This window comes from Rhipicephalus sanguineus, chromosome 3 (assembly GCF_013339695.2).
Source record: "Rhipicephalus sanguineus isolate Rsan-2018 chromosome 3, BIME_Rsan_1.4, whole genome shotgun sequence".
Classification (NCBI taxonomy): domain Eukaryota; kingdom Metazoa; phylum Arthropoda; class Arachnida; order Ixodida; family Ixodidae; genus Rhipicephalus; species Rhipicephalus sanguineus.
Window position 1 is genome coordinate 178,939,546 of NC_051178.1, and position 27,487 is coordinate 178,967,032.

Sequence of the window (27,487 nt, forward strand, 5' to 3'; positions counted from 1 at the left end):
TCATAAATGCTCATGATAGTCGTGCATGGGTGACTGCGTCTGGTGGGGCGCGAGGCTCCGTCATAAATAAATCTGACGGAAGACGGCAGACCACTGGACCAATACCACCACCTGTAAGTGCTGCAATTGAGTACTTTGCAACTCTGAAACAGCTCATCTGCAGCCAAGTTCTCAGTGACAGCAAAGTTTTCAGACAAGTTCTCACTTGTCTGGTTTGAAGGATCTGTGAACTATTTTATTGTATTGGGTAAGCATTGAAGAGCTAGCAAGCCAACTGATTAGCACTTTGTTGGCTTATTTATTATATCCACTTATTTGGCATGCTTGGTCATAATTCACACGCGCTTTGTGACGATTGATTGTAGCTTTTATGAGCACCTGCTGCAATAGCTCTGTGGCTATGGCATTATGCTGCTGAGTGTGAGGTCACATGTTTGATGCTGGCTATGGCAGCCACATTTCTACTGTGGCAGAATGTGCTCATGCCTCGCCTAATTATTGAACTTAAACTCTAGAGTTTAATTTTAATTGAATTTTAAACTGGGATGGGCTCACACCCCAGTCATTTTGATTGTCTTCTGGGGATCTCAAGAATCCCCTAGTGTGTTGCAAGAAGTTTAAGAAGAAAATGCAGCTATGGTCTTGGGAAAAACCTAAACCTTTTAGATGATTTGCAGGCAGTGTATTACATTGCAACTTTCCCAAATAAGGTTTTGTATATGAAATCTGATGCCAAGGCAGACTACTTATCAGGGTCACCTGCTACCAGCCTCATCAGTACACCTTTGCTTGTACAGGGCACATCAATTAACACGTGGGAAGCTTTAGAAAAATAACTCTGATCACATCAGAACTAGAAGATTCACTGACTATTACAATACTCCCTAGTGTGAAATTGCAGTACGTTAATATTATCTTTGCTACGTGCTTTGCAACCTAATCTTCAGATGGCACACAATGTGTTTGTGCTTGGGGACGTGAGCAAGGCTTTTAGATGTGTACGCACATGGCACAATGTCGTGAACATGGGAAATCGGTGATGTGGAGCATGTTACTCTTTAACATGACCATTCAGCCATCTGCTTAAAGCATAGGCTAGCGTGGTATGCTGGAAGAAAAGTAGCCACCGAAAGACCTGAGGCCACTGCCATAAAAGTTGACATGTTAAGTGTAGCTGTAAAATATGACTGCTAAATTGTCTGCATATTTAGGGAAAGCAAATGCATTAGATGACAAGGTAGTTTGTTAATTCAAATGCGTGTTGTTAACTACAAATGTTGTAGCTTGTATCATTAACATACACACACGAAAAAAAACCCCAAGGGCACCGCAGTAGGGAGTATAAAAAATTGTATGTTCACAACATACATGTGGTACCAGATATATGAGCATACAAGGCACACATACAAGGATAGGTAGCAAGTGTATATTACTGCAGCAGCTTTTTCCTGCTGTAGTGCAGTGGAAAAAACCTACTACATGCAAGGTGTGAAAAGAAGTTTTCATAAATAGCTGAAATAAAAATTAAAAACCACTTTAACAAACCATTAACGATACTGGCAAATGGCAAACATATTGCTCTGATACCATTGTGAAGCAGAGTAATTAGTTGAAGGTTCCTTGCCTTTCCTTTCTCAGGAAAAGGCCAAATGGAATGTAGTTTGGATAGTGGTACATATGTTGCAACACTTGTGAATGTGGTTTGTTTCAACTAGTAAGTGAATTCTAGACCCAGCAAGCCAGTGGCGTAGGCAGAAATATTTTTCGGGGGGGGGGGGGGGCACCTCCTTGATCCCACATTGGGTCCGGGCAGGTAAGAGGGGTCGAGTGTCATTTTCTGCTCTGTATCCCATGGGGAAAAACAATTTCGGGGGGGGGGGGGGGCACGGGCCCGGTGTACCCCCCCTCCCCCCTGGATACGCCACAGTAGCAAGCTTTGTAGAAGAAGTCGAACTACGTCAGCAGGTGTAAGTTACGCATGCATTGCTTATGCACTCATTTTCCAATGTACATGTAGCACCTTTGATCTTGTATAGAAAGGGGAACTTTTGCTGTTTTATGATATATGTTAGTGTCAATTAAATGTAAAAGTGTCTAAAATTTTCAGCCGTGCCTATATAGTAGCACTTGTGTCCTATAAGATTTTTAATTAAAAAAAAACAAAAAAAAGGAATGAGATATTCCTTTTTCTGTCAATCCACTGCATGCAAGTCTCAATTGCAGCCATATGTGATGAGCATGTAGCATTTGGAGCATATGGCAGATATTGCAGTAGTGTGGTATCATTTCATGTCAAGGCCATCATTTTAGATCTCCCGACATATACTCTTGCATGCTTCTCCACCGGGTAATGAGTGCACGCGTCACACAAGAAAATGTAACATTAGTAATGCTTGTGACAACACCATACATGAAGGAAGGAGCTACATTGACAAATATTCTAGCGCAAATTGAGCCAACAAACTGTTGAACGACCGCAAAGTGAACCTGGGGACCGGCGTTTCAGAGCGTTATAGCCGGGAAAACGAAATAAACGGGAACTGATCAACGATATCGATATCAACGAGATTCATTTTCAAAAAAAAAAAAAATAAAAGCACGCAAAATATATGGCACGAAACTATCCCTGAGGAGCTTACTGGATTTGTGTGCCAACCAATCACTCATGTTGAACGTGATAATTTTATTCACACGTTCCACTTTCTCGCCTCTCCGCAATGCATTGACGGCGCGTGCGTCGCAAACGAAGTTAACATGAACCACGGGAAGTGAAATATAATTCGCCTGTTTTCACACCCGCGATTATAAGTACTGTTTTTGTGGCTACCTATTGTGGCACAAAGCTAATGTACACATTTCAATTATACAAAACTATAGGGGGCGCCGCCATAGCGTCTTCTGCACGTGATCGTGTTTACATTCTGGAGGCGTGTGCAGCGAGTGCGATCGTTCATGTAGTCATGTTGCGTAGTTTAGGAAGACAGTCATGGCTTTTACTGTGTTGAAGAAAACGAGTCATTGTAGGGAATTAATACGAGGAACACTAATAAGCCCGTCGCCGAACCTTGCGTCGTACTGCTATTTGAATGACTGCTCTCTCAGTGTGGTAGATTTCAAGACCGAGTTTGTCACAGCGCAAGTCGACGGTGTGCAAGAGTAAGCAGGAGAGGCCGCTGCCATTTGTTTACGCTTAGTGTGATATTTATCATCTTGTTATTTCGATTCCAGCTTCATATGGAGAGAAGGAGTAAACGCAGATGAACTCGTAATCGTATCAAACCAGCACGATCTATCGCTGTACTCTTCACTTGCGAACGGGTCCTATGTGAAGAAGCAGCTTAAATGGACTTCACTACACGGTCAGTGTCCCAGACATTTCGTCTTCGCCAGGAATAGCCTCTGTGATCTTCCCTTCTCTTTGCAGAACCCGAGACAATCGAGCTGATTTACTGCAATGCCAGCACCTTCGTGTTTCTAATCAACAGAGCTCACCTTGCGAGCGCCGTCTTGATAAGTGATGTGTTGGAAACTGTGTGGTGCCTGGAATCTCCTTGCGATATATTAAAAGTTAGAGTCCTAGGATCAGACCTGCATGTGCTTACGTCACAGGGAAGCCTTCGTATCCTTTTCGTTGTTGACGGGCTTGCACCCTGTCCACACATTTGTGAACTGAGGCATCTTTCGCCACGTGTTATCTTAACCGAATTCCTTTACATGTGGATCGCAATTGACTACGTAATGCTGCCATGCAATCGTTTACGAAACATAAAAGACTAAAAGGCGTGCATTTTTCACGTTTCTCGTTTAACCATATTCAGGAACGAACTGTACTTGGGTTATTGACATACACGACAGCATGTACCTTGACGATTGTTTCAGTTGCGTACGATATCAAAGATGGCTCGCAGACTGCACACTGGGAGCTCCAGGAGGACCTCTTCGATATCAAGAAGAGTTCCGATTTCTGCGTCTTCCGCCAATCAGAAACTGCCGTCGTTTGCGTTGGCCACACGAAGTTGTACACGGTGCGTTTGCGACGTTCGCTTGACGAGAAGGATGCTCCTAAACGCACGATCAAGTCCAGGGGAGTCATCACTGGCCTCGCGAAAGGAAGGCCCAGCCCTGCGGCAACGGCTCCCTGCCAGCTGTTGCTTGATATGTCCATCCGAGACGCTGACCACCATGTCATGTGGATGCCGGATGACAGACACCTAATTTTGTGCTGTGGTGCTCAAGGCCTACAAAATCTGGCGACCTTTGAATTGGACGCCAATGGGGTGTTCTCTTTAGTGCCTTGGTAAGAGTTTGTGCCCCTTATTATATTTGCAGGCTTGTACACTACTGTGGAAGCAAGAGAAGGTGTTCTTTCTAGGAATGCTAACTTTGATTTCCTGTTAACGATTTGCATAGTGGCCGATAGGCATCTTTTAAGCCATCACTATTGTGTACAAATATAATTAAACTACGCAACACTTGCCAGTGTTTTTGTATGATCACATATATATCAGTTATGATTTAAAAAAACATTTTGAAGTAACCCATGTGACCAAATTAATGTGGAGCTACAATGTCTCGTCAGCATCGCTTGGGATGCTGTCGGACATTGAATGCAGGAATTGAAAATTTGGTTTCCAGAAATTGCACATTTGTGTCGCTTCGGTTATCTGTAGCCTGACCTCTTGCTGCTTTGACGTCCAGATAACATAATCAGAAATCCACAATCTGAAACAAAGCAAGGCTTGGCTAATAAAGTTAAAATTTGGTTAGCTTTCCTGAGTTTAGGCTTTTGTTGAAAATCTCTTTATAAGCTCCAGCACTCATATTTCTCCCTCCTTATATAATTGAAACTTATCCCGACTTTGCCATGATCTTGTGGTTCTGATGTGGACATTACTGCTGGAGCTCACTCACACCAACAACTCACAGAGATCGCATGACCATCGCAAATAGCCACTTTGGTTGAAAAGTCATTAGTGTTTCGGAACTCGCTGCTTCATTTTTCAGGTGCATGACACCGGTCGTAAATTTATGGAACAACTCAGTAGCACAGGAGCAAAGACGTGTATATGTGCCGGCAGTAGCTTTATGTTGTAATGGAAGCACAAGCAGGGTTTAGCGCCATATATTGCGACACATTTTGGTGTCGTGCCAAGCAAATCACGCTTGCTGCATGAACATTAGTCATCACGATCGATTGCTCATACATAATATGTGTTGAAGAAAACAAACTAAAAAGGTGTTGTACACATTTATGACATTTTCTTTTGCATAGCGAAAGTGGCCTGCCTGAGGAAGGATCATTTTCGGTTGTTTATGACACCAGAAGCACTATGGGACATGCTCCAGCATTTCTTTTTTCTCATTGCACTGCAACACTGACATTTGGTGCTGCCACTCGAAGACTGCTTGCAGAGGTATGCCTTAGCATGCTTTTTCAATGCTTCTCACACTTTTGAGGCTTTCCTGACAGTCTTAAAGACGTCTGAGGTCATATTCAAGGTGTTATTATTACACGAGTGCCTTTTGCACAACAATTGTTTTCTTGTCACGCCAACTACTATCATGAGGGATAAGCAGCGAAGCATTGCTGTGCAAGTAAAAGACCTAACATTAGTAAAGTACAGCAAATACTGGTCGTCGTAATTCATTCAGCTGTTGGTTTACTTACACATGCAAGCTCGTCTACATCACGTGCATATGGAGCACTATGGTAGTTACTGCGGCTGAATATTACTCCAGTTGCCCAATAGTATAAATATTGAAGTAAATTTCTTTTAAAATATTCAGACAGTAAGCTGGAAGCTCTTGGTGAGTGAGTCAATGAAAGGAAACTGATGCAGGAACCTGCTTGCTAGCCGCATTGTTCAGTGAAAAATTTCTGCCCGAAATTGCGAGCATAATTCATTTGACGGTGATATATAGGGCTGTATCAACACTTTGCAATATTCCTTCATTGATATTGCAATGTATTTGTAAGGTTTCTTCAACCAATTATGTTGATGTCTATTTACTGCATGTGCCATAGAACTTCCGATAACATCACCAAGCTGCAGACAGCTTAATCGTGATTGCCATTAAGGAGAAAGCAATAGTTTGAAATTAGTGCTTCATATTTGCAGGTTCCTGACAATGTGTTAAGCAGTCATATTTGGCCCAGATAATCATGATAGAGCATTATGCACATCGTGATCTTCTTTATGCAATGCTTTCAAACAGTTCTAAGGCCTCTGCCTAGGGTTCTGCAGTACCAAATTAAACACATTGTTGGGAAAGTCATGTCTGCGACTGAGCCGTTCAATTCTTCCTACTTAGGTCATGGAGCGAACTGGCACCAGGGCTGCTGAGAACCTGTCTCAGTTAAATCAGTGGCAGGCAATGGCTGTTGACCTGACTGTGCTGCTTCGTGGTGTCCAAAATCGACAGCTTGACATGGTGGCTTTCTTTCTAAAGGCCAAAGAAGATGGTAAGTGATAAAGACTGAATGTGTATTCGCTTCACTATAAGCTTCACTCTTTGTTATTGTCTCTCATGGGACAGTTGGCTAATTTTATGTTGCCCGAATGTACGCGACCCCAGTGCAGCTGTTTGTGCTGTGAACCATACTGTAAATCTTCTTGGATGCTTTCGTTGACATAAAAAAAACAACACTAACTGCAGAAAGAGAGCCACATCTAAAAATTGTTTCGCTTTGCTCCCTAATTGGGGGAAGCAACATGTATTGTTTCGCATGGTATGCTGAAATCTTCATGTACTACAAAACTCTGTGTGGTTAAAGTTAATGGTTAGTACTGTGCTATGACATGTCCCATAGCCTAGGCATTGCATTGAGAGAGAGAGCCCAATCCGCATATGAATATATAAACTAAAGTGACATTGAATATTTTAAATTTGTAGTGGCTACTTGCCACTTATAGGCGAAGAAGTTTGACTGAATAAGTTTGACTGTGTTGTACATTGGTTACCTGGCATACCCTGAAACACTACATGGTGAACTCATATTGTAATTTAAGGTATAGTGTTTCTTTTTTGTTGGACCTAATGGCAACATTGCCACTCTCTTTTATGTATAATGCAAATGCAGTCAGCAGTGATCAGAGAAAGAGAAGTTCCTTGTTCGACCATACTGTTGATTCAAGTCTCACATTTTCTTGTGAACCTCCGTCTTGTCTGAAATGTGAAGGACTTGCCACTTGTATAATAGTTATACATTTTCAAGGATCATCCATGTTCTTATTTGTGGTCTGTTCACTTGCTTTTCAAGCCTTGGCAGCACAGTTATCCAAGGAGCCTGAGCCACGACAGAGCAGTGCTCAGTTACAGCTGCTGTCCAGGGAAGCTGAGACATGGAGCAAAGTGTTGGAAGAGCTGACGAATATCATCAGGCAAAATTCTGAGGACCTTTCATCCAAGCTGTTCTCCCAGCAATTGCTTCAGGTGACTACATCCTGCTCTGGGAAAAAACACCAAACGAAAGACCCAGCATCTCTATTTGTAAAACGGGGCAAAGCCATCGTCACGTACAGCTGTCTTTGGGAAAGCATGCCAGAGTGGCTATAAACTTAAACTTTTAGTATTACTTTCGTTCCAAGAATGTGGTTGTTACCTCCAAAGTCCCCATTCTGCACATACACCAATAAAGCATGCTTACCTTGCTTGTATGATTTTTTCTATAACTGAGCCATGCATAGTATCTAACTATTGTAAACATTTCTATTCGATAGACCACGGTAAATGTTTAACAGCCTATTCAGTGTTTTTCATTGGTCGTGCCAACTGTTTCCTATACGTCATGTCGTGATCCTCGTGTTATGAATAAAACATGTTTTCCTCTGATAGCAAGCTGCTGCATACTACAACCAGTTTACTTATAGTTAGCAGAATGCCATGCTCAGAATTTAAAGCTCCTATCAGATTTGCTGCTTATAATTTGTCTCTTGTGTCACACGTAAGAAACAAATTTTGGGGTTGTGCCTATTCGCAATCATCAGACATAGCAAAAAGATGGTGAGGACAGCACCTAAAGGGACCCTGCACCAATTTTTCAGCATTTTCAGAAAATGCTGCCAATTGGTAGTCGAGGCTCCTGAGAACATGCAAGCCAAAGATTATAGCGCAGCACGCGTCCTGGAATTCACAATTAATTCTCAAAGTCAGCAAGAAATCACTCACTCTTCTCTCGACAAATGATGCCATAAACCCAAATTACCACGCCATAAACACAAACTCCACGGCCATTGGCTGATTTGAGCATCGTGAGCTGCACAGTTGTCGCGGGATGGCGGGACGCGCCCGCGTGCTTGCTCGCGATCACATTGAAAGGAAGGCGTGCGTTCGAAGAAAAAGAACAGAGGAAATATTGTGCTCAAGGTTATGACATGCACTGACGAACAAATGTAGCTTCTTGCCCTCTTGTCATCCCCACCTGCGTAGCTTTCAGCGCGCTAGCTGATACGAAAGGAGAGAGAAAGCGCTTAAAGCATGCGACAAATCCCTGTAACTCCACTCAAGGATTCTAAAAATGTTCATGGCATTCGATTTGTGAGGCAATTAACTCCTTTAATGAAACCATTTGGTGATTACTTGGAGAAGTGTTTGCAGGGCCCCTTTAAACAATTTGTCACTGGCAAGAGATACGAGAGTATTGCTCGAGGTATATTTGCTACGCCATGTTGTCTGTTTCATACTGGCACTTCTAAGGTTGATCTTATTCCTCTCGCGACCATTGACGAGTATAGTCATCATGAGATTTTGTAACAAAATGATCGATGACGGCTGTACTCGTCATCAGCAAAAATTGGTATCGCATGGAATCAATGAAGACTGTACTCGTCATACTTGTGTTTCTTGATGCAAGATGGCCACACTTGTCCATGTTGGGCCATTTGTGCCTTGGCTTTCATTTTATTGCCATTTTTCATTGTATTGTCATGCAGCGAAGCCACCTTTGAGTTATCCTTTTTTTTACGCGATTAGTAACATAAAGGAACTCCATTGAATTGAAAGAATGGTCACTTTTATTCAGGGAAAGAAGCTATACAAATTGAGCGAAAAAAATTTTTTCATAATTTTGGCACATTTTTCTTCTTATTTTACGGTAGTGAAAGGGTCAATGTCTCATTTCACACCACTATTTCAGCTTCTACTGTCCAGCCTCGTCCACCTACTCAAAATGCTGCACCCACGAGATATGAATGACAGCTGGACTGAAAGGGCAGAGCTTCGCAGGAGTATCTGCAATACTCTTGCTACTTACCTGAGTCAGCTTCGAAGCCATGTTCACAGCAATGTGACGGAACAGCCTGTGCAACCCAAAGTTATTGCAGATGACTCAACATTGGAGTGGGACAGGCTCACTGACCAGGTGCTGCTCCCTCATAACCTTCAATTGTAAACATAGTCTGCAGTAAGATGTCCTGACAGATTTATTCCTGTTGTGTTGCATGTTCTGCACCACTGAACTGCTCAAACTGCACCAATTTACCCAATATCTAGTCTTGCAAGGTATCTTTGTACATTGAAGCTCAGAGCAACAGATACATTTCTATATTGTATATAGATATAATATAGAGTGAAGGCAAGATGCCTTCCCCATCTGCAGAGGCTTGAAGGGTTTTCTTGTTTTCTTGCTGTCGCATGTAGCTTTTAGTGCAGCATGTGCGCTGAACTGTATGAAATGTGGTGGTGTGTGTCATGAAGCAGTGGCAGAGCAACTTATGCTGCATTTAGTTTTCCAACTTGGCCCTCTTAATTTTAGTTTTTTTATAGCAGATATAACATATCTTTGGTACATGCTCTAGGGTTCTAGCAGGACATTAGTGGCATTTTATTGAGCATTTTTTTTTTCACCATGCGAGATTGATGCAGTTTTAGTGATATTGTAATCAGGACAGCCATTAAAAGAAGCCCGGAGATGTTACAGAGTACTTCGACAGCTTGAAGCATCACACTTTCTAGAGATAGTAGTTCCATTTCAACTTCATTCCAACAGTGTTCTCTTTCTGTTCTTTTCACCATTTGACATTGCCTTGCGTGGAACATTGCTGCTCCCTGCTACTGGCACCATCTTGAGCATAGATGTTCGGGCCCAGTTCTTCTATTGACTTGTAGTTTTGTGTTCTTCATGTATACTGCCTAGCACGCTGCTGTGTTTTCATTATGTTTGTCCTGAAGCACTATTTTGCCTTGACACAGGAGGTGGTTCTGAAGTGCGTTCGAAATGGAAATATACCTGAAGGCCAATACCACCTGTTGCGTCGTGGTAAGATGTTGAAGGCAGATCTTATGAAGTCTTTCAAAGAAGTGGCGGAGCGTGAAGCCCTGCAGTGCCTGCGCCGCAAGGACTTTGCTGAGGCTAACCGTGTCCTTGGCAATGTGGTGAGGCATTCCTGTGCTGTTCAAAGTGTGTGAGATTCATGAATGTTGCACCAGGGTGACCAATTCCTGTTCTTGCGAGGGAGTGCTCACTAGGCCTAATTACAGTAGACTCGTTAAGCAGAACCTGAAGGGAGCAGGAAAATGCGTTCCATTTAACAGGAGTTCCATTTACTGAGAGATGAACAGGGGTGCAGAATCCAAGTGCAAAACCAATTATATTAGAGGCAGTTGTTCCGTTTAAGCAGCAGTTCCGTTTAAGAGATATCCGTTTACTGAGAGTCTCCTGTAGTTTGTACCTAGACTAGTGAGGCCTCATTAATTGTCAGCAGATGCTAACGCTATTCACCTCATACCTTGATGAGATGCACTCAGGTTGCTACTAGGAATAATTGGGTGGGGGGATTGATGGGGAATATTTCAGCAACCTGTGGCCTACAGACTTTCCACGTAACAGTTCAGTAGTGTTGGAGACTACTTGTAACAAATGATGGAGAACACTTATTGGCAAAGGGCTTGAAGATTAATATGTAAAATACAAAGGTAATGTTCAGTATCCTGAACAGGAGCACAACAGCTTGTGATTACATTAATGTTAGCACTTTAGTATTAGAGCACATCTAGGCCAAGTATTCAAGAGGACACAAATCAGGGGAAAAAAGTTTTTATACAAACAGAAATGTTTTAGAATGCATATGAGAAGCACTCCCATTTCATCACTGGCAGCTTGCTATTATTCTTTATGAAGAAAGTGTACAATCATTGAATATTATCAATAGTACCTTATGGGACTGAAGCTTCGAGGACCTCGAAGAAGCTGTAGAAGTTAATTGGTGTGAAATGAAAGGTGGAAAAAAAATGAGTAGGCGTATAATTAAAGGGACCCTGAAACAGTTTTGATGATTTTGTACGAATACATTGGGCCGTTAGAGCAAGTCGTAAGGATCATTTACAGACCGATTTAAGCTATGTGCGTAAACTGTGTATTTTATTACAAGCCTTTAAAGCTGCGAATCGCCACCGATCACAGCGCCTCAGCTGTGATCCCCGCCCACTTCCAGTGTGTGTTGCACTGGAAGCGAGACGTCACGCAGGCGGCTGATCTGATTGGATATGTCCAGTCCACGTCACTGAACCTCCTGTGGGCAACGAGCGTCATCCACCTGTGTTACAACGTGCTCTGTGTTTACGTGAGCGGAGCGACAGTGTTTATCTCGAGGTTTCTTTTCTTGGACACAATGAACTGCCCTAGCTGTGTTGTGTACCACATATCTAGCAATTGGTGACTTGTAGCTGCGACATCGTGCAATGTTTGTGAGGCATCTGGTGAGCGGAATCCCTTCAGCTCGTCGCTGCAATAAGCGTCGCGCTCTCGCTATCCGTTCAACGCCACGATCCACATGTCTGCGGCTGTAACTTCACCCCTGAAGACACAACCACATTGCCAGGGTTTATGCTTATCGGTGATCGTTCTCGAACTCTTTTTGTTTGTCCGCATGCTTTTGCAGGTTGTTGCCGTACAGGAGAATAAAATAAGATCAACTGGTAGTGTGGCGGCACCTGTCGGAGCAAATATTAACCACTCCGCGAGCAGCGTGCTGCCGGGTACACTGGGCCTCCGAGATTGCGCGCCGACAGGTTGCGCGCAATCTCGGAGACCATGATTGGGTGAAGCTCAAGCCGTCGATTGCGCTTATGACAGCGCTGCGATCGCCGGCGATGCCAGCGTGTCTGTGAGTTGAGGGTGCAAGGCAGGGTGAGGAGGTGGGTATATATAGGGTCATTCCATGCCAACTGTCCCAGTCGGGGCGCTCGACAAAAATCAATTTCTCTGAAAAAATCTGAGAAAATTACACACATATAGACATTAGCTCTACAGTATTTTCCCAAAATATTTTGAGCGGCAAAAATTTTTCGGGTACGTGAGCGCCATTTGAACTTTTCGATATGGTGGAAAACCAGGTACGAAAGAAAAATTCGCTATAAATGGACCGTTTCACGCATTCATTCGAAACTTGCTTTTTTGTGTTTTTAGATCATCGCGCTTTCATTATAGGACGGTTGCTTAGAGCAGCTTTACATTTTCCACTCCTTGGTGCGTAGGTAAAATTGAGCAAATTGCAGCGTTTTCGGGAATTTTTTTACAAAAAACGATTGTAGACCAAATACATCAATTATTTTTATAGAACTCTCCATAAAACGTACGATCTTCTAAAGTTATTGTTTTGCCTGTGTGTGGCGCACAGGCTCTAAAATAAAACCCTGAACTTGGAAAAAACGCTACATTGGCCTATGTTCAGACGTCTGTAGCACTCTAAGGTGGTCCAAGAAAAAATAAGCAGAAAAGCGCATACTATTGAGAATTGTAACAACTTCATCCACAGAAAGTTTAATCGAAGTAGTTTTTGTTTTAGCCAAGAAAAAAATTTTTGAAGTTTAGTCCCACCATTTCATTGTTTTGCTATGGGGGCAGTACAAACCGACTGAATTTACAGCATAAAAAAAAAGAGGCAGTGTATTCGTAGCACATGGTCTTCAGCTCCTTTTGTTAGTGCTTTGTAATGTATATTACATATCAACGAGATGATAAACAGAGGGAAAAATATAACAGTACCATGGGCTTAGATGCCGAAATTCCCCAATAATGAATCGCGTTACTTATTGCATTGTTTACGCGCACCGGAGGCGGAGGCGGCGCCGGACAACTACTTCACAAAATAGGCTGTTGTGATCTCAAAACAGATGTAAAACGATGCATGTTACCAGACAGACAAATTCTACTTTAACCAAAATCTGCTGCCTGCAACCATCCAAATAAGGATGTGAAAAATAGCTTGGCATATCCCGTCCGTAGTGTCGCGGACGACGGACGGAATGCGTGAATACGCGGCGCGTTGTCACATCATGTGCCGTTCGTTGCGGAATACTTAGATGAACTCCGTTTGGATCCGCTATAAATGACCACGCTCACGCCTCCTTTCTCCGGTTTACATGAACTTTGAGACTTAACTTATTTTGACGCCAACTGATTCTCAGAGCCGCATGCAATAAGTAACGCGATTCATTATTGGGGAATTTCGGCATCTAAGCCCATGGTACTGTTATATTTTTACCTCTGTTTATCATCTCCTTGATATGTAATATACATTACAAAGCACTAACAAAAGGAGCTGAAAACGATGTGCTACGAATACACTACCTCTTTTTTTTATGCAGTAAATTCAGTCGGTTTGTACTGCCCCCATGGCAAAACAATGAAATGGTGGGACTAAACTTCAAAAATTTTTTTCTTGGCTAAAACAAAAACTACTTCGATTAAACTTTCTGTGGATGAAGTTGTTACAATTCTCAATCGTACGCGCTTTTCTGCTTATTTTTTCTTGGACCACCTTAGAGTGCTACAGACGTCTGAACATAGGCCAATGTAGCGTTTTTTCCAAGTTCAGGGTTTTATTTCAGAGCCTGTGCGCCACACACAGGCAAAACAAAACTTTTAAAAGATAGTACGTTTTATGGAGAGTTCTATAAAAATAATTGATCTATTTGGTCTACAATCGTCTTTTGTAAAAAAATTCCCGAAAACGCTGCAATTTGCTCAATTTTACCTACGCGCCAAGAAGAGAAAAATGTAAAGCTGCTCTAAGAAACCGTCCTATAATGAAAGCGCGATGCTCTAAAAACACAAAAAAGCAAAGTTCGAATGAATACGTGAAACGGTCCATTTATAGCGAATTTTTCTTTCGTACCTGGTTTTCCACCATATCGAGAAGTTCAAATGGCGCTCACGTGCCCGAAAAATTTTTGCCGCTCAAAATATTTTGGGAAAGTACTCTAGAACTAATGTCTATATGTGTGTAAATTTCTCAGATTTTTTCAGAGAAATTGATTTTTGTCGAGCGCCCCGACTGGGACAGTTGGCATGGAATGACCCTATATATAATTGTCCGTAGTGGCCTTGGTACACAGTGCATCGCTTAATTTCTGGTGTGAATGATTTAGGGATGCTCTTGCCTAAACGCTGACAAAACTTCAAAAAACAGTTTCAGGGTCCCTTTAAGGGATGTGAAGTTAGTGGTACAAATCGGAGAGCAGGTGACTGCGTCTTATACTACTGTAGTCAAGGTTATGATGAGTAAATGTAGAGGTAATGTACCGCATAGAGGAACCCAGCAAGAGGTTTATTAGAGCAACAAAATGGTTGTATTAAGAAGGAAAAATACATAGTCGAGATTGGTGGAGGGTTAGCTAGAGTAACAAGATTACACTCCGTTTACTCCAAATGCCTGCTCAGTATTTTGTGCTGATGTCATGCTTTCTGGGGCTCTTATTTAATATTTTTTTCTTCTGTGACATGCAGGGATATTCAAGTACGGAGAAGTTGAAAGAGATGCTAATGCTTTGTCGGGATCGTGGTATTACCAAGCTGCTAAAAGATGAGCTGTCAGGCACCGGTGTCTTGAGCAGCGACGAAACTCGTCTTCTAGAGAAAAGTGCCAGTATCGACGCCATATTTTGTGATAACAAGTCATGGGCGTGCTCAGCTGCTACACGGCATTGGTGAGAGAGTGAATATCTCCATAGGCGTGCCCACAGGGGGGGGCAGGGGGGCCGGCCACCCCCCCCGTAATCACCTAAGAGGGAGGCGCAAAATCTGCCCTGTACATTGACCCTTCTAGTCACATAAAAAAAGGAGGGGGGGGGGGCGCAAAATCTGCCCCATACATTGACTTAGTAGGGTGGGGGGCTGCTGCGATGAAACTTTGCCCCCCCTGATGGGGAACCCTGCGCACGCCTATGAATATCTCATTGATCGTTGAAATGTGGGAGTGTGTTTCGCTAAATTTTGTTTCCCTTCAATTCTGTGCTCTTGTTAACATCCATTGTGCTGAGTAACCAATCCTGGCAGTCAGTAGCAGTGAGCGAATGTGAAAGCAAGAATAATTTAACGAAAACGAAAATGATAAAATGTAGCTTCAACTTCTTTTATGTGAGCACTCTAACTTGAGACGCTATGTAGAGACTAATTCATGTGACCAGCAGAGAGAGTTATTGCAGAGATTTAGATTAGGGGATGCAAGCAGCGTTACACAAGATGTACAGGGAGAAGTGCTGCATGTGCACTGAACTTTTTTTGCTTGTGTCCATTGTTTCTCACGGTAATTAGCTTTGAATAAACGTGATTAATAAGAACCTCACGGAAACAAAGTCTAAGCTAGCTAAGACGAGCCATAGAAAGAAAGGAAACACTTAGGTTTTAAACATTGAAGTTGGTAGAGAAGATCAAGGTCAGAATCAATCTCATGGCAGCATTTCACAGCATACTTCGTCATCATCCTCCACCTCAATAAAGCTAGGGCGAGAAACCAATTGTCGCAATGTGTTATCACAGCAACACATTATTCACAAAGCACCTTAACGTGAGAAATTGCTGACAACGTCATGTAATATCAGGGAAGTTGTTTGCAATACAGTGTTAGTGAGGCTCAGAAAAAGCAAAATTGTGAGGAGAAAGGGGCTGTTTGAACAAATGTAGCCAAAGAAGACCCTAACATTCTTTTCTCTCCTTTCATATTTCTCTCTTCATCCATGTCTTTTCTACACACTTGTGATTTCATTTGATCCCTCGTACATTGCTCTATCTATAATACACTTTCTGTTCATCTGTTGTCTTTTGTTTTCTCCCATTTATTTCTTCTGCACCGCGTTCTAGAAGCTTTCAAGTGTAGCGCCTGCAATATCTTTCCTCCATAGTTGTGGAACATGACCAATATGCCCGAAGTTAAGACAGTACTGCCTTGAAATAAGTTCCAATTTAAGAACAGTGCTCGTGAAATGAAACGTGTCAATTTATGGCCTACAATGCATATACTTCCGTCTCTACCATCTTTAGTTTGTGTCACATCGGCATACTATTGGCTCATACACTTATGTGAGAACCAACATCACCTTTTGGGTCAAATTCAGAGTGACATGACATAATTAAGTTGGCCAATTGCACGCACCGGTTGTTATAATTAAACTTTTGATGTCTCGTTTCATTTTGTGAGCGCTGTACATTCTCTCCTAGATGGTGTATTCTTCTGAAAGCTTGTTTACAGAATTTTACAACTGTCTCTTTGGTTGTGACTTCTCATGAATCTTCACAGATGGGAAGCTTGATTTCTTTCTTTGTAATTGCTCAGGGCCACTGCAAAGCACAAACAGCCATATGGATCAAAGCAGGTTGTCACCACTGTGAAACCTTGCCAGCTAGCAGACGTAACTCACCACTGGGACATGGCGACAAACCGTGGTGTAACTGCACCTTACTGTCGACTTGCACCGTCCTGGCTCAAGTTTTGGGATTCTGACACTATCGACAGGGTGTTAACAGAGGGTCGGGCTGTACTTGCATCGCAAGGTGGGTAGCCATCGGTTTTTCTTTTTGATGTGAAGCATCTTATAGCGGAGTTCAATCCGGTGGTGGTGGTTGTGGTGGTGGTGATGGTGGTGTGCGGTGTGACCACCCTTACTGCGCATGCGCAAACCCACTCCACACACCCCTCTCTTAACATCGTGGTTTAGCGCTAAAGAAAGACAGACACATGTGAGAGACAGGACAGGCGCTACTAACAACTGGTTAGCGACACATCTATCTGCTTGTATAGAAATGAGATTAGGCTTTTTGATGTCACATGCCTGTAGCCTGATAAGTGGTGACGTCTTGTTACGCGTTCGTCACGTCTGCGCACCAGTGTGGTATTTATTCCATTGCAACCCTTGCAATAAACCAGTTGTTAGTAGCGCCTGTCCTGTCTCTCACATGTGTCTGTCTTTCTTTAGCGCTAAACCACGATGTTAAGTACTCGCCAACTCGCCCAACAACAAGTTCTTATTAAGCACACCCCTCTCTACTTCCCCTCTTCCATTCCCCTTTCCACTTCCCCCCTCTCTCTCCCTCTCCACTTCCCCCTACCCCTTCCCCTCTCCACCTCCCTTCTCCCCTCCCCCTCTCCCATCTCCCTCTCCACTTCCCCTCTCCCCCTCCCCTCCCCCTGTGAAACGCGGGCACTACGTGCCGAAACGCTGCTTCACATCGCCTCGTGGTCCCCTTTAGCGGGAGATGGTGTGATTTTTTAAAGTACCGCTGTAGCACATTTTTGAACATGATCAGAAAATGGACTCAATCCGTATACAATGCTGTCATGGACACGTGAGCCAGATATTGAATGCAGCAGGATACGTGAAATCTCACATAATAAGTCACTTGCTCCCTCCTATGGCTTTTGAGGCTCAAACCTTTTACTGCCTTATGGAACTTCAGTGGTGATAATACATGTAACATGATGTCACCGTAGATTCCAGCTACAGTCGAAGCTGGATATATTGAATCTGAATGGGATCACGAAAAAGTTCTATATATAGGTAATTATATATAGATATTTTTTATATTGAACATATGTTAAAGTGGAATTTACAATTGTTCAATATACACAATAATTCTTCCTATATGGTTTCGACATATGTGGGTTCAACTGTATTGGGCAAATGCTTGCATACCTTTCCAGATAGTTCTAGAAGTAAACGGTCACATTTTGTTATATTCAATTTATAACTGCAGCTGTCTGTTACCTTTGAGCACGGGGTTACTGATATAAAAGAGTAAGGAAGAGCTGCTATTGTTCCATTTAGGTCAGATTCCTGTGAACCCATAATTGTTGCACTTTGTGCAGATTTCTGCAAGTTGAGTCTCTTTTCATGATGAATTGGCACTCTTTTCTCTAGACAATGTTCACCTTGGGCCTGGCAATGATTCCTGGCGTCTTTTTCTGGAGTATGGTCTACTTGAAAAAGCCCTAGCCAGTCCATTACCATGTGAGGCTGTGGAGGAGACAAGCTGCATGATGCACATTCGTCGCCAGCTGCTTGGAGCTTTGGCGAGGTGAGAAAGCTGATGTCATTGGTTTTATGTTGAAATAGAGCAATCTCTAAGCTATTTTGAAGTGCGTGTGTTATAATTATAGGCTACTTTTTATTTCATAGTAAACTAATTACAAAACGTCAGGACAGTGCTGTAACAGTGTCATCTGTGGAGATAGGTTTGCGAGACGCTTAGCCTACGAGGCGACCGGCAAGGGACGCAACGTTCTCCACTGCCGCAGCGAACAAAGACGCTACAGCCGGGTTCGCCGATTCTCCGGCACGGCGCAGAAAAGGCACTCGAGGCAGGAGTCAACAAACAACACGGGTTTATTAACCCAAGATGCAGCACAGTACACCAGTCACGGGCTTGCAGGCCATAAAGGGAACTCCGCAAAACCGATCGAGTACGCTTGCCAGCGGCGCTACGACTATCACACAAAGGGCAGCAGTCGAGCACACGAACGAGAAGCCACCTGCTAGAGCAGCGCATCAACCTCTCGTGCCAGCCTGAGGGCATTTCACGCGGGCAAGCCAGCGCCAGACAGAAGCGAGCTTAAGGGGGAAGGGTGTTGTCACTGGTGCCCAATGAGGACAGGCGCAGCGCAGTGACGTAGGCTAGCGGGGTGGCGTGAACATGTCGAGACATGTGCGGATGCACTCCCGCGCGCCGGGAAGCAGACACATGACTCGCACCAGACAAAGAGGCCTGGCGCTGCCGCCGTGGTCGCCATACTGCCGATTAACGGCGGTTCCCTGCGCCCGAGCCGCACGGGGCCAACACACGCGCTAGCTGGGGAACGAGGTGCCAAAGGGGAGGGCGCGCTCGATTCCCACACATCGTATCGAGTGGTACTAGCACTTTACTTAGGTAAAGTGCTAGTACTTTGCATAGTGCTCGTACTTGTGCACTACTGAAGTGCATAAGTGCCTAAGTGCACAAAGTGTACAGTGCTAGTACCACTCGAGCTTACGCTCAAGCACTTTACAGTGCACCGTATGAATAACTTTTCTTCGTGCAATGTGCTTTGACTATGTATGTAATATTTTCTCCTGTCATGTTGTTAGGGAAGGCCATGTGGACGAAGACACACTTGAAGACTTCGAGGCGCTTCTTGGTCTTTTGGGCGAAGTTGGATTGCGTCCGTCTCAGCTGACGACTTCATTGCATGGTGCTATCACGCCGGAGGACTTTGTACACCGCATGGTGCATTTTTGCCTACAGCACAAGCTGTACCACTTGCTGTGCCTCTTCCTGAAGGACCTCTGGTATGCATAAATGAGTGGATCACTTTATCCGATCAGTTCTTGCTTTAATGCCCAAGCATTAGAAGCTTCATTATGAGTGAAAAGTGTGGGAAAAGCGCACATGAGTTTTGTCATACACAATAAAATTGCCCCCTATTGTAAAAAAAAAAGTAGGAAACGAAGCAATAAAAAATGCATAAAAGAAACAACAATTCAGTATAAAATGGAAACTAATTTAAAAACTGGAGATGCCACAGGAGTCAAACCCAGGACTTGTATGACAGATGCCCTATACTGCAACCATTGTGCTATGGATGCGGGAATCGATCGGATTAATAGAACACCCATAAAATCAAATTAAGTGAAAAGCCATATGAACTAAATTTTCCGAGAGCCCACTGTATTATTAGGTCTGTGCTGCATGTGATAGTGTAATGACATTTATAATATTACAATTGCGTTGCTTATGTTGGCAAAAATTTCGTGTTTGAAGCATTCATATGAGAGACACCGCCTACCAGGGCTGTTAGCACTTACGTTCATTGTCAAAATTTATTGAGTGTAAGATACTAAAAGCATCTGGATCTTTTCAAAGCATGGGCGTGCAGCCTTGGATTTAGATTTTCTAATAACTACATTTAAAGACTGAGCAGTAACAGAACTTTTCTAGAAATGTGCATTTTGTAAGCTATTAAGGGGAGACGTGGGTCTTAAAAAATATTTGTTTAATAGTTGGTGAACTGAATGAAATGATATACACCTATTCAGTATTTTCTGCAGATTTCAAGTCTCTAAATAGATTTTTATTAGCTGCATTAGTACAAAAGATATGCAATTTCTAAAATACCATATTTTCTCGCACATAACCAGCACCAAAAAACGGGAAAATGTGCTTAAAAAGTGGAGGTGCGGGTTATATGCAGGGGTTATATGCATATCTTTTTCTTTTTTTGTAGAGTTAAAGTTAGGGTTGCAGGTTATATGCGGGAACGGGTCATATGCAAGAAAATACAGTATTTTTTGTGATAATCATAAATAGTATGCAGCAGAAATTTTTCGCTCATGTTTACATATGCTTATTTTGCATTTGAAGTTCATTGAAGACAATCAAATTAGCATCACCAGCTAGACCAGCTTTCTGGCAAGCATGCCACATGCTTTGCTTTTGTGTTTGACAAAGCGAAGATACCGAAAAGCCCTGTAAGAAATATGCTAAGTTCATTTTGGAAATTGCATATCCTTTTGTTCTAATGCAGCTATTAAAAATTTACTAGAGATTTGGAATCTGAAGGGAACACTAAATAGGTGTGTTTAAATTTCATTCAGTTCACCTAACTAAAAACTTGCAGGGTCTCTTATGCACACACAAACCTAAAATGACTGGAAGGTGAAACCCATCTTCTTTTTCTTCTCAGTTGATGTATTGTTCCTGCACTGCCATCCTACGAAAGCTTTCTGCAACTAATGTGGTTTTGCATTGCCTCCAGGATCGGAGGCGCAAACCTGGTTTTGCACTGCCTTCTTGATCAACCCACCGTTGACCAAGCTAAGATGCATGTGACGACGTCATCATGTGATGTCACTATGACGTCATAATGGCATCACAAATTTTGGAAATCTGTGACGTCATGATGACGTCATCACATGATGATGATCTTTTGCATAACTTGTGTGGATGCCCGCGGGAGATACCGACGCGGGACGCCAGTCAATTTTTGCATTTGATGAGGCATCTAAGGCTGTCGCCTAAATAAAAAAAATTTTTAAGACCCACATCTCCCCTTAGTGGCAACGGTGCAACAAGTGCAGATTATAGCGATTTTACACATGTGGATTCTAAAAAAAAAGAAACATTAAATATACATGATGCATTGCATATAATTAAATATATTGTCTGCTAACATCAGAGCTTTATTTTCTGATTTATAGCCACGAACTGCCACCTTTGTGTCCCCGATGCAACAGTTCCTTTGTGTCAGCTCTGCGTGAACACTGGTGCTGGATGGAAGACCCAAATGGTGAATTCCATTATTTTGTTGATATGGCAAATAAAGGGCTGTGTGTTCTATGTTTTTTAGCACATTTGACATATATTTGGCAAGATCATTGATTCCTCTATTGAATATGTACAGTACTGTAAGAAATAACGCTCACTCTGCCATGACTTTTAGCCGCTGGTTCAAATAGCTGCTGACTTTGTACGTGTGAAAGTTTCCGATGAACCTGGATTAAGCACGCGATCACCCCACGAGAGCTTGGATATATTAAATTTCAATCAGCCATTGGCACATTCATTGTTTCTTTGTCTTTCACCGACTTGCTGCATTCTGTGAGTCCCGCAAACAGCATGTTTTTACTAGTTCAGTCTTCATGCTTTTCTGAGGTCTTGCCAAGAAATTAAATTTTCAACAGCTGGCAGCAACACTTTCTAGTTTTCAAGAAAAATGAGTGAATAATCCTATCAAGAATAAATTATATTGCTCTGTTATACTTGGAGCAACTTTAAACTTTAAATATTGGTCTGCAGACCAATATTTTGTTGTAGTCAGAAAGTGTCTTTCCGTTGCAGCAAACTTTGCAGTACAACTATGCAAGTAGTTACATGTGTGATAATGTGGCACTGAAGTAAGCACTCAGTCTGGATGATTGTGTTCTTGGATTTAGTCCGTATTAATTTATGAATTTCACTTTTACTAAGGAAATGACATGTATAGCTGCTGAGAATAATGAAGATGCAGTCATTTTTTTAGCAATACTGCCAATCTCAAAGGAGATCGTAGCAGGGAGGGCATACACGTAAATACATTTGATATCATATTGTAATCTTTGATGCAACTCATTGAACTTTGAAATAATATATGCCTGTGCAAGCACAAGGGGTCAGACTTTTTAAGTTTGTTTTGGCAAACTGTGCTAAGTGCCTAAACTAGATGCAACTTTTCTGTGTCTTTTTCCTTTTTTTTTTCCAGATGCTGTCAAAGCGCGGCGTGCAATGGCAGCACTCGCAAAATGCCTGCCAAAAAAGGATGGCAGCGAGGATCCTGTTACGTTCTTCGCCGTGGCATCTACACCTATCGACCCTGAAGACATATCCTTGTACCAGCTTCTTCAGAAGGGAACACCATTTGAAACCGGTGGTCTTTTCGGGTGGCAGTCTACGAATGTCTGTCAAGGTATGGCTATTGACGTTATGAACTATCACTGTTGGTAATGGTAAGCTGCAAATAACTGTAGAGAAAGTAAGTTTGTAAATTGCTTTACTCTTTTTTTTTTACTTGGTATCATCCTGCCACGGTGGCACAATGGCTGTGGTATATTGCTGCTGAGCTGTCACTTTTCAATACAGGCTGAACCCAGAAATGCTTGCGTGCCAAAATTTTGGTGCGCAGTAAATATCGCCAAGTGATTGAATACAAATATTATAACTATTTTTTATGGAAGAGCACCAAGCTTTTAAATACCTAGCAGGCAGATATTAAATACCTTAAAATATGTCTGCTCAAGGGTTTGGAGACACTTGCATTTCGTACATGTTTATAGCAGACTTGTTTTTGCTTGGAACAGAAATTTGTCTGAACTTCTTCATTTTCCTTTGCCTAAAGTTTCATATAGAGCCTAGTGAAGGGGGCACATGGCACTTGAATAAAAGTTTTTTATTTATTGATCGATTTTGATGAAACTTCCTGAGTTTATGTACATTTGTGTGCTGATTTCAAATATGCAATTATTTGTCTAGTATAAAGTGCAGTTTTTAAAATAGAAAATATTTCATGTGCCCATTGGGGAGCAAGATTTTTTCTAAACTGAGAGAGCTACAAAGCATATCAGCATATCAGAATACTAATCTGGAATCAGAACTGAGTGCAGTGCAACAAAAATGGATGTTCTAAACCCATTGGAACAAAAGTTACAATATGTTGAACATTCATGAGTGAAATCTCAGCTTGAAATTGACTCAGTTGTGGACGTTCAACATACAATAACTTTTGTTCAAATGGGTTTAGAACATCCGCTTTTGTTGCATTTGACTCAGTTCTGATTCCAGATTATTGTGATATGCTGATTTACTTTGTAACTCTCTCAGTTTAGAAGAAAATCTTGCTCCCCAATGGGGACATGAAATATTTTGTATTTCAAAAACTGCACAATATACTAGAAAAGTAACTGCATATTTGAAATGGTCACACAAATGTACATAAACTCAAGGAGTTTCATCAAAATTGATCAAGAAATAAAGAAAGATTTTTAAGAGCAGTGTCCCCCCTGAAATGAATGCAATGAAGTTTATCATTATCTTCATTTCTTTTTCCATTCCTGAAGTGGACTCGGAAGGTTCCTCACTCCCACACTTTTCCCAACCGTCATTACGAGACAAGTTTGGCCTGCGCGAAGAGCTGGGCTACACCTATTACCTACACAAGGGGCGCCCCTGTGCTGCGACATTCAAGTTTTTGGCTCAAGAGATACTCCAGCATGGCTGCCTTTTCAGCAAAAGGTAGGCTGATAAGTAGGGGTGTGCGAATATTCGAAATTTCGAATATTTTTCTAATAGTGTTTGCTATTCGATTCGATTCGCACTGAAATTCTACTATTCGAACTATTCGAACTTCCCAAAGACAAATGCAGTCAACGTCCGGTTGAAAGTGACTCCTTCAGATTTGCAATATGCTTCACCTCATTACACACTCGTATTGCGGCAAAGCTGCCTTTCAAGCTCCGTTACGGTCGAACTTAGGCAAGAGACAGTCAACGTCTGATTGGAAGTGGTCCCTAGATGTTCAATATGCTTCACTTCATCACAACCCCGTATTGCGACAAAGCTGCCTTTCAAGCTCCGCTACGGTCGCAAATGTATTAACTCAAGAAAACGCTGGTTCCAATATGAAGATGAAAGATGTGGCAGAGTTGGGGGCTCAGTTAATGCTGTTTTGGACCTGAAATTTGGGCAGGAAGTCCAAAAAATCGGACGCTGAAGCTTTTTAGCATCCAAAATTTCAGATGTTCTTATATATCGACGTCTACGAGGCAGATTTGGAACTCCGGACTTGAAGGGAGCACACCCTTGTCTGCCACATCAGTTGGCCTTTCACAGCAGTTGAAAGAGGAGGAGAGGCTGAGGAAATGGCATCTCTGCCTATCACGTGTAAAGTGTTGTTGGCAACACTTTTGTTGCACCAAATCATGTACATAAATACAATTCGGCCTCTACATTGCCTCACTCTTGATAAGAAAGACAACTATGAAATACGACCCCACCGGCGCTTCATCAACCTAGCGAAAAGCAACACTTTCATGTTGCGATCTCACAAGAACATACTTAGGGATTCTCTGCAACTTTTTCTGTAATATCACTTCGAATTATTCGAAAAATGTTTGAGAAATATTCGAAAATTATTCGAAATTATTCGATTCGATTCGCACTCAATCTTTATTATTCGAATTCGCTTCGCACCCAAAATTTTGCTATTTGCACAGCTCTACTGATAAGTTGAAGGTTATCTCTTCAAATTGACCTTGAATTTCTGGTTGCGCATAATCCCAAGGACCTCCTCGTGCTTTGTACCTAAGGAGCTTACGCTATTCTTTTCATAATGTACTTGTTCGCTCATGCATGCATGCATGCATGCAACATACTCAGTTATTTCCTCTGCACTGTCACTGTCATCACCGTTCAGGATTAGTTCAGCAGCATGCTTGTGGATATAGTCATTTTCCGTGCCATTTGCAGCATTAGGTATATGAGGAAGTTTAAACCTTTTACAAGGGTATCTAAAAGTGTGCTTAGAAAGGGTTGATGAACTTGAAAGGACATACTGATGGGCTAGTTGGTTGTGCATAACTCAGAACAGTAGCCCAACGAAACACGCGAACAGTGACAAGTAAAGATGGGACACAGAGCTAACTAACAACTCAGTGTTTATTGCACGTGATCACATATATATACGCACATGACACTGCGCGAAGGAAAAAAACAGAGGGGGGGTGGGGCGAGGGGCATACAAGGCAATCGACCAAACAATCAAACAGGCGGCTGACGTGACAAAAATAGCATTTCCTTCTCCGATAGACATATTGGAGAAGGAAGGAATAGACAAAAGTTCTGATCAGCTCACGAGGGAAGTTATCGAAGCGGCAGAGATTAAATATAGAGACACTGTGAGTTGCCTTTCGATATGTCTATTGGAAAAGGAAATGCTATTTTTGTCGTGTCAGCCGCCTGTTTGATTATTTGGTCAATTGCCTTGTGTGCTCCTCGCCCCCACCTCCCTTTTTTTTTCTCTTCGCGCAGTGTCGTGTGTGTATACAGTGAAACCTCGGTGATACGAATCTCATGGGACCACTAAAATATTTGTATCATCCGAAATTCGTATCACCAGAAAGCATGGAAAATTAGCATGCAACAAAAGAAAGCTGGCATACATTTTCATTTATTGTTTTTTAGTGCCGCAGCAACGTTAGGAAGAACCCTGAATGATTGTCAGTTAAGTTTTTAGATGTCGGCAGTCATACCTGCACTCCTAAATATACGTCCTGTACGCGCATATTTAATTAATGAACCAGGTGCGTTGTGACCCGCGACAGCAGTAGCCCCATCCAAATTTTAGTATGCTTTTTTTTGCATGACACCGGAGTACTACAGAGAAAGTAACAAAAAATGCGCTTTGACGCGATGGATCAAGGCCACAAAATTACAGAACCACGGTCCTGTGTTATGATTTTCTATTGCGGAGGTGTTGGGGATGGTTTTTGGGAAATTTACGACCGTGTCCGCACAAGTGCGACCTCAACGGTCGCGCATGTTGACGTTGTGAGGCCTCACTCCTTCGCCAAGACCGTCCTCGCCTTCTTTTGGTCCTCGTCCCCCTTTCATAGGATGTCTGATGCACGAGGCAGGCACTTGTAAACACAGTACAGCGACAGGAGCCTGCGTCGACGCGTTAGAAAAAAAAAGCATTGTGCTAATGTCCTCTGTAATCTAAACGCGAAGGCACACGGAGGCACATAAGAGCCTCAAAGATTCGCGCACACAATGTCGGAGGCCGTGACGCGTCTCTGAAGGTTTATTCTGACCGTAAGAAGTTTTTCTTACATCGTGATTCTGACAATTTGGCGGTGCGGCGCGCATGCCCATGCTTGCGTTCCCGCGCTCGCACGTGTATGGGCGTTTTCCGTGACAGCGCGGACAGCACCTCTTCGTACCTGGGGTGGCAGCGTACGTTCGTATCAAACATCGCTGGGTGAAAATCGGTTCGCAACAACCTTACTCCATTAGATTGCAGGCCAATGGGCCTTGGCCGGGACCAACGAAAAATTTGTATCACCCCGAAATTCGTATGAGCTCTGATCGTATCACCGAGGTTTCACTGTATATATGCGATCATATGCAATAAACACCGAGTTGTTATTTAATGCTGTGTCCCATCTGCCGTCCATGTGTTTCTTTGCGCTACTGTTCTGGGTGATGAACTTACTTTTCATTGAATATTTTTAGGGGGTATACTTTTTTTTTTCAATTTCAGCTTGCCAATTCCAGGGCTCACTCAGTTGTATATGGTGTATATGCAACAAAACCTTCTAAATACTTTGCTTGGTGTTGTATCTTCCTTGCTGTAACAACTAATCACATAAAGGCTTGTATACATGATCTTTCCTGTTAACAGAATTCTAATCTTTCTATACATAGGCATGCCTTGTTATTCATTCATATGCATATTTTATGTTTGTATCTGTGTGCTGAACATGTTTTGAAACCTGGTAATGATAAAGCTAAAGAGACATCCTAAAGCCTAGCCTTTTGAAGACTAGGCATATTCAGAGACATTACAGTAAGTGTTTTAAAACTGGTAAGTTTTGTGAAGCTTACCCTGCACTGCAGCAGTTGGATTTGGTAGTTTGATTCATTTAATAATACTGTAGACTCTCAGTAAATGCAAATCTCTTAAACAGAACTGCTGCTTAAATGGAACAA

The 27,487-nt window shown here is 42.4% G+C and overlaps 1 protein-coding gene across 2 annotated transcripts in view; it reads left to right on the forward strand.

Annotated features, from left to right (window-relative positions):
- Positions 1–2,916: 2,916 nt before the first annotated feature.
- The window catches only part of LOC119387753 (spatacsin), a 60,068-nt gene continuing 35,497 nt past the window's right edge, over positions 2,917–27,487 (forward strand). For both annotated transcript variants that reach the window (XM_037655257.1, XM_037655258.1), the window contains exons 1-16: positions 2,917–3,156; positions 3,229–3,359; positions 3,425–3,619; positions 3,880–4,297; positions 5,273–5,414; positions 6,313–6,463; positions 7,262–7,434; positions 9,137–9,361; positions 10,192–10,374; positions 14,729–14,928; positions 16,554–16,771; positions 18,136–18,292; positions 19,339–19,539; positions 21,448–21,536; positions 22,488–22,691; positions 23,839–24,013. In XM_037655257.1, coding sequence (XP_037511185.1) covers positions 2,987–3,156; positions 3,229–3,359; positions 3,425–3,619; positions 3,880–4,297; positions 5,273–5,414; positions 6,313–6,463; positions 7,262–7,434; positions 9,137–9,361; positions 10,192–10,374; positions 14,729–14,928; positions 16,554–16,771; positions 18,136–18,292; positions 19,339–19,539; positions 21,448–21,536; positions 22,488–22,691; positions 23,839–24,013 — 3,032 coding nt within the window. In that variant the 5' untranslated portion in view covers positions 2,917–2,986. The remainder of the gene's footprint in view (positions 3,157–3,228; positions 3,360–3,424; positions 3,620–3,879; positions 4,298–5,272; positions 5,415–6,312; positions 6,464–7,261; positions 7,435–9,136; positions 9,362–10,191; positions 10,375–14,728; positions 14,929–16,553; positions 16,772–18,135; positions 18,293–19,338; positions 19,540–21,447; positions 21,537–22,487; positions 22,692–23,838; positions 24,014–27,487) is intronic.